General features: G+C 51.3%; 3 protein-coding genes across 3 annotated transcripts; all 3 read left to right on the top strand.

The window, feature by feature from the left end:
• Positions 1-589: 589 nt before the first annotated feature.
• Positions 590-920, top strand: EI90DRAFT_2884005 (uncharacterized protein; the record flags this gene model as incomplete). Its single annotated transcript, XM_039053944.1, has 2 exons — positions 590-655; positions 714-920. Coding segments are annotated over 2 exons (273 nt in total), but the record flags the coding sequence as incomplete, so codon positions are not given.
• A 288-nt stretch (positions 921-1,208) lies between these two features.
• On the top strand, positions 1,209-1,988 carry EI90DRAFT_2907679 (uncharacterized protein; the record flags this gene model as incomplete). Its single annotated transcript, XM_039054291.1, has 1 exon — positions 1,209-1,988. A coding segment is annotated over one exon (780 nt), but the record flags the coding sequence as incomplete, so codon positions are not given.
• Positions 1,989-4,990: 3,002 nt separating this feature from the next.
• On the top strand, positions 4,991-5,152 carry EI90DRAFT_2877998 (uncharacterized protein; the record flags this gene model as incomplete). The annotated part of the gene is made up of 1 exon (XM_039053903.1): positions 4,991-5,152. A coding segment is annotated over one exon (162 nt), but the record flags the coding sequence as incomplete, so codon positions are not given.
• Between the last annotated feature and the right edge of the window lie 2,350 nt (positions 5,153-7,502).

The raw sequence follows: 7,502 nt of genomic DNA, 5'->3' as shown, positions 1-7,502 counted from the left end.
TTGGGAGTACTCTTGTTCTCTGTAGGTTCCTTGTGGTTAGGGTAGATCAGCCCGGATAGTCCACTGAAGCACACGATCAGGACTGCGGGATTATCTTCCGTCCTTTCCTTTCACCTCAAGCACTCCCGTGGGTCGTATTTACCCGCCGATCTGCTTGGTTCGGTGGACATCAAGATAGAGGAGTTGCTAGATCATTGCGAGAATGACCAACGTGAGCTGGTTATCCTTAGTCTTGCCTCCGTGTGTAGTCTCATTTTGCATTACTCTAGGAACTACCCTAGTACTCCGTGATAAACGAGGCCGAGAGGCAGGCTCGCTCATTGTGCAGCTGCGGGACACTACGGCACGTGCCCTTGAAGCCGCTGTGGAAAACGCAACTCACGGCGTTGGCCATGGGCTGCCTACTTCGCCCGCGGTTCTCGAGCCGGTTCAATATGTTATTCACTCCGCTGCTGCTGTCCGAGATCTGGGCAGCGGCGTTGTGGACTCGCTCGAACGGGTGGTCCAAAAGACAAAGGCCGTGGCGGATCTTGTCGATAAAACAGCCAAGGTAACACGTTCCTCCACGGTATGTCTTTGGATTTGCGCTGACGTCGTTGAAAAGCTCCATCCTTACGCAAATATTGCTTGGCGAGTCTTGAGTTCGGCGTATCAAGTATGGACTCGTCCTTATCATGACGCGAGTATGTGCACACTGACGATGATTGTGGTAGGCCATTCAAGGACAGATCGAGAGAGATGACGCACTTCGTGATCTCGTTGATTCTATGGTTGATCTCTATTCGTTCGTCGATGATGTCGATGAATTGGAAAACAAAATTAAGTCTCTCGAGCGCGTCATTATCCGAGTCTCTGTCCAAATGACCGAATGCGGTATTTTCATTAAGCAGTATGTGTCCCATGGGTTCGCAGGTAAGCTGAATGCTTGATTGCTTCGTTCAGGGCTGAACAGCCAGTGTGCGTAGGCCGACTGGTACACCAAACGTTCTCAAACACCTCCCAAACTATCTCGAACCTCTCGCATGCGCTGAATAAACTCAATGAAATCCTTCACCTTGGAGTAACGGCTCACGCTGCATTCGTCTCAGCCCAAACATCCAAGGATGTGGAAAAACTTGGTGCGATTGCCTCCATTGTGCACAGGACACTGCTTAACTTCAGGGATTACAGTTGAGATCGAAGCATTGAAAGCTCTACACCCCGTGACCATGGATGCTGGAAACCGAGAGGCATGTTTACCCGGGACCCGGGTGGACATCCTGGAAAACCTCATCAATTCGCTGATAGATCCTTCCGGTCATAACATCATCTGGTTTCGTGGACCGGCTGGATCCGGCAAGAGTACGATACTCAATTCCGTTGCTCAATACTTCTCGGAGCTGCACCGACGCGGCGCTTTTCTGTTTTGGGACCGAAATGACCCTGTCAACAGTGACCCTGTCCATGTGATTCGTACCCTTGCCTTCCAGCTGGGTCGTTTCAAACCTCAAATTCGGGCGAAACTGGCTGCACAGATCGAAAATTTGCCCGACATTACTACATCGCCCCTCGATATTCAATTCAAGCATCTTCTCGAGGAGCCTCTGGCCGAACTCGCAAGAGAGTCCGATCTGGCCCCTATTGTAATCGTCCTCGATGCCCTTGACGAGTGTGGGACTGCAGGAACGAGGAGAAATCTCCTTCGCACATTCTCCGAAGGCCTTGCCAGGCTTCCGAGTATGCTCCGATTGTTGGTAGCTAGTCGAGACGAGCCCGACATTCATGCTTCCCTATCACGCCTGGGTGTCGATGTGCAGGATGCACCGATCGGCGATAAGTCGACATCGTCCGATATCAAGCTGCTTTTCCAACAACGTCTTGCCAGCAATGCCGATGCCTTCGAAATGCATTGTCTGCCACCCGATTGGCCGACAGAACCCGTCATAGAACAACTAGTTACTCTGTCCGGGGGTCTATTCATCTGGGCATCTACAACCATTCGCTTCATTGAATCCGGCTTTCCTGAAGAACGGTTGGAAACAGTATTGAATGGATTAGTACATGACCCGTTGGACAACGGGTTGAACAAGTTGTATCAAGTCGCTCTTACTCATCCATTCAAGTCCTACAGCGAAAGCGAATTTGAAGTTGTTCATTCCATTGTTGGTGCAATCATCGCCGCTCGTGAGCAGCTAGCGGATGAGCAGCTTAGTCAGCTCCTGGGGTTGGGCATAGGGAAGGTCCGAGCTACACTCTCGCAGTTACAACCGCTGCTGAAGGGGGGCTATGGGCATCCTGTTCAAGTCTTGCACACATCTTTCACCGATTTCCTGTGCAACCCCAATCGGTGTCAAGATTTGCGATGGTTTGTCAACCCATCTGTCCATCACTTTGACCTCGCATCTGGCTGTCTCCGAATCATGCAACGAGATCTCAAATTTAACATCTGTGGGATTGAGACATCCTATCACCGAAACAAGGATATTGAGGGGCTTCAGGAATGTGTCAATCAAGCCATTACACCTGCACTGATGTATGCAAGCCAATACTGGGCAGACCATCTGGAATTTGGATCTGTGTTAGAACCAACCTTGCCCCCTCTTATAGATGAGATCATGAATTTCTTCCTTCACCAATTCTTTCACTGGATTGAAGTGTTCAGTGTGATGGGTCGGATCTCCATGTTGAGTGTAATTCTAAGGAGGCTGGTCAGTTGGGCTAGTGTAAGTTGCTTTTCTCATGTGCAATGGTCATAATTGACCGACTTATTGATAGAATCATGCACAAGGGCTTGAAGAAATCATCTCAGAAGCATACAAATTTGTGAATGCATTTGGGTATCCAATCAGTCAGAGCCTCCCACACATCTATCTGTCAGCTTTACCATTTTCACCTCAATCTGTTGTTCTACAATATGCATGTCATGCATTCCAGAACACTCTGTCCATTCAGGGGCAGGTTTCCAAACAATGGCCTGTGGTTTGTCAGGCACTTACAGGGCACTGGGACATTGTTGAATCAGTGGCATTCTCTTCTGATGGCACCCGCATTGTCTCAGGCTCTTGGGACAACACAGTACGAATTTGGGATGCCATATCTGGGGTGCCAATTGGTGAGCCTCTGCAAGGGCACTCTAGTTCTGTCACATCTGTTGCATTCTCTTCCAATGGTACCCACATTGTCTCAGGCTCTTGGGACAAAACAGTGCAAATTTGGGATGCCACATCCCAGGTGCCAATTGGTGAGCCTCTGCAAGGGCACTCTGATTCAGTCACATCAGTTGCATTCTCTTCTGATGGCACCTGCATTGTCTCAGGCTCTGGGGACAAGACGGTGCGAATTTGGGATGCCACATCCAGGGTGCCAATTGGTGAGCCTCTGCAAGGACACTCTGGTTCAGTCACATCTGTTGCATTCTCTTCCAATGGCACCTACATTGTCTCAGGCTCGGAGGACAAGACAGTCCGGATTTGGGATGTCACATCTCAGGTGCCTGTTGGCATGCCTCTGCATGGGCACTCTGATTTGGTCACATCTGTTGCATTCTCTTTGGATGGCAGCCACATTGTTTCTGGCTCTCAGGACAACACAGTGCAAATTTGGGATGCCACATCTGGGGTGCCAATTGGCAAGCCTCTACATGGGCACTCCAATTGGGTCACATCTGTTGCATTCTCTCCTGATGGCACCCACATTGTCTCAGGCTCTCAGGACAACACAGTGCAAATCTGGGATGCCACATCTGGGGTGCCAATTGGCAAGCCTCTGCAAGGGCACTCCAATTGGGTCACATCTGTTGCATTCTCATCTGATGGTACCCACATTGTCTCAGGCTCTTGGGACAAGACAGTGCGAATTTGGGATGCTGCATCTTCTGAGGTGCCAATTGGTGAGCCTCTGCAAAGGCACTCCAACTCAGTCACATCAGTTGCATTCTCTTCTGATGGCACCTGCATTGTCTCAGGCTCTGGGGACAACACAGTGCGAATTTGGGATGCCATATCTGGGGTGCCAATTGGCAAGCCTCTACAAGGACACTCTAATTCAGTCACATCAGTTGCATTATCTTCTGATGGCACCTGCATTGTCTCAGGCTCTGGGGACAAGACAGTGCGAATTTGGGATGCCACATCCAGGGTGCCAATTGGTGAGCCTCTGCAAGGGCACTCTGGTTCAGTCACATCTGTTGCATTCTCTTCCAATGGCACCTACATTATCTCAGGTTCTCGGGACAACACAGTGCAAATCTGGGGTGCCCCATCTGGAGTGCCAATTGGCAAGCCTCTGCATGGGCACTCTGATTTGGTCACATCTGTTGCATTCTCTTCTGATGGCAGCCACATTGTCTCAGGTTCTAGGGACAACACACTACAAATTTGGGATACTGCATCTGGGGTGCCAATTGGTGAGCCTCTGCAAGGGCACTCCAATTGGGTCTCATCTGTTGCATTCTCTCCCAGTGGCACCTGCATTGTCTCAGGCTCTGGGGACAACACAGTGCGAATTTGGGATGCCACATCCAGGGTGCCAATTGGTGAGCCTCTGCAAGGGCACTCTGATTCAGTCACATCAGTTGCATTCTCTTCTGATGGTACCCGTATTGTCTCAGGCTCTTGGGACAAGACAGTGCGGATTTGGGATGCCACATCTGGGGTGCCAATTGGTGAGCCTATGCAAGGGCACTCCAATTGGGTCACATCAGTTGCATTCTCTCTTGATGGCACCCGCATTGTCTCAGGCTCTGGAGACAAGACAGTGCGAATTTGGGATGCCACATCCAGGATGCCAATTGGCAAGCATCTGCAGGGGCACTCTGATTTGGTCAGATCCATTGCATTCCCTGCTGAGAGTACCTTGATAGATAAGACAGTCCCATCATTGCCTACTTTGGCATGGGCGGCCAGCTGTATGTCTCAATTGTGGCTTTTTCCCCATCTCAACTGATACCACCATTCCAGGCCTTTCAAATGTGTGCAATGGAACACTGATGTTCTCCAGTGCCTTGCTTTGTGATGATGGCTGGGTTACCACAGCAGATGGACTGCTTCTCTTTTGGGTGCCACAAGAGCATCGTCTAGGCCTATGCTGGCCTGATACTCTCATGGTCATAGGGGCTCAGCCAACTCAACTCAACATGGAAAGTTTTGTTCATGGGTCACAGTGGACACAATGTCACACTGGAACTAGGGATTGCTAGACTGGTGAATTGTGTACTAATAGTCAGACTTGGTGTTAGTTGCTCAAGGGGTGTCAGTTTGGCCATTGCTCAACCCCAGGGTCTCAAAGAATGTGTCAAAACTATTTTTGTACCCATTTTTAGATGAGACTATCATTTGAATTACATAAATGTCACTGTAGGGTGGTGTCAGGAACGTGCCAGAAGCGTATCCGGGTGACCCGCGAGGCGCGCGAGGTCGTCTGGGCTCGTAAGGTCGGAGGGGCGGGACTTTAGCTTCAGCGACTCGGGTGGAGCGCTGCGCTTCGTTCTTACGTTGGTGTCCCAATTTCAGACAGAAGCCTTACGATGAGGATAAGAGTTCAGAGGGGGAATCCAAGTCGATATACGAACTGAGGTACATCCGGTGTAACCTACACACGTTATAAACACAAGTAACTAAATGAGAGCGGCCCGGAAGGAGTGGCGGATCAAGCGCGATATTAATGAATGAAGAAAGGAACAAATAATCAATATCGGCAAACTTGGTCAACAAAAGGAAAGCAAGGAACAATAGGAGGAACAATAGTCCGCAAGCGGACAAAAGAGAAAAGGCCATCCGGCCGTCTAGCAAGCCGTCCGGCTGGGGGCGGACAACAATGAAGCGGGCAACCTAGGTTGGGAGGTACGCGCGTGAGGGAGGAAGTGCGGATGAGGGTGACGGGTGGACGGATGGTGATGATAGCGGGAGGGATGGGCCAAGTGACACTAGGACGTGTAGAGGGAAGTGTCGGATATGTCGGGTCGTGACAGGTGGATGTAAGGGGTAGGTTCCAACTGTTATGGGGAGGTTAACTGGAGCATCCAGAGCAGAAAGGAGGGACCTTGGCCTCAGCAACTCAGGTGGAGCACTGTGTCATTGCTAGTTGTCTTATGAGGTCCTTGTCATATCCATACATACCCAATCCCGATCCGACTCCCGGACCCCCATCTCCACCACCTCCAGAGTCCTACCCTACCACCGTCCATTCCGATATTCACCTTTGGACCTGACAGCACTCCCCCTCTTACCCCTCACATCACCTACACCCTGCCATCCTTCTCCTACCTTATCTCTGTCCACTCCAATACTCACCTCGGACCGAACATCACTCCTCTCGCCACCCTCCTCCTCTCACTCCTCATGACACCTCTGTCAGGATCCGGACCCCAGCTGGGAGTGGCTGGAGGGCAAGGCCAGGTGTGGAAGCTGGGGTGCTCTCCCCAGCTGCTAACTCCTCGAAGTCGCTGAGGGGACTAGCCTCAGCCTTCACAGGGAATGAGCTGAGAAGGGTAAGCTTCTCAGCCCCCTGTGAGGCTGACACAAAAGGACCCTAGGAACTATACAGTTCCCGCTTGCTGCTGACTTTCCATAACAAGTGTGACCTGTGGGAAAGTTCTGGGTGAGCTGCTCACCCAGAACGTTCCCATGGGTTCGTGCATGCGCATCATTGTGTGAAACAGTGGGGGGAAGGATAGGGGGAATGGGGAAATGTGGGGAGAGGGTGGTTAGGGAAAGGGTGAGAGTGTCTGAGGGTGAGTGGGGTCAAGGGCTGTGCCCTGACATCACCCCCCTCTATGCCGCTTTGCCTCGAAGTGGCTGACGTTCTTGGTTGGTGGGGTCTTCTGGTCCTTGTCGGTTTGGGGGCTGTGGGGTGGGCTTGGTGAAATCCCTCCACGAGGTCTGGGGAATGCTCTAAGTTCTCCCAGGGAAGCCATTCATTCTCCGAGTGTGGCCAGCCCATGAACTTGACAAGGTACCAGAGTCGTCCATACCTATATCTGGAGTTTAGGACCTTTTCTACCTCATACTCCTCTTCCCCATTTACCACATCTGGGCCTGGGCGCGGGTTGGCTGGGCATCCTGTGATTTCATCTGGGAGGTAGGGGCGGACATTGGTGACTGAGACTACTGGGTGGATCCCCTTCTGCTGTGGGGTGAGCTGCAGCTTTACTGCTGCTGGGGACACTACCTTGGTAATTGGGAACGGGCCGATCCATTTGTGGTCGAGTTTTTTGGTGGGCCGGTCTGTTGTGTAGTTCTGGGTGCTGAGCCAGACCCTGTCCCCAACTTTGTACCTTGGTGCTGCTCTCCGGTTTCGGTCATAGTACCAGGCCATCTCATCTGCTGCATGCTCTAGGGCTGCCTTCGCCTCTTCCTGCATTTTCATCATTTGAGAGGCGAAGTCGTCAACTGCTTCGACCTCTGATGTGTGGGTTGGTTCAGTTCCCATGCATGGGTGTTGCCCAGAGTCGAGCTCGAAGGGGGTACAGTGGGTGGAGGAATGAACATGGTTGTTGTATGCAAATTCAGCAAGAGGTAGCCAGT

Source organism: Cantharellus anzutake (genome assembly GCF_015039405.1).
Source record: "Cantharellus anzutake strain C23 chromosome Unknown EI90scaffold_6, whole genome shotgun sequence".
Classification (NCBI taxonomy): Eukaryota; Fungi; Basidiomycota; class Agaricomycetes; order Cantharellales; family Hydnaceae; genus Cantharellus; species Cantharellus anzutake.
This window is presented reverse-complemented; position numbering and strand designations above follow the sequence as displayed.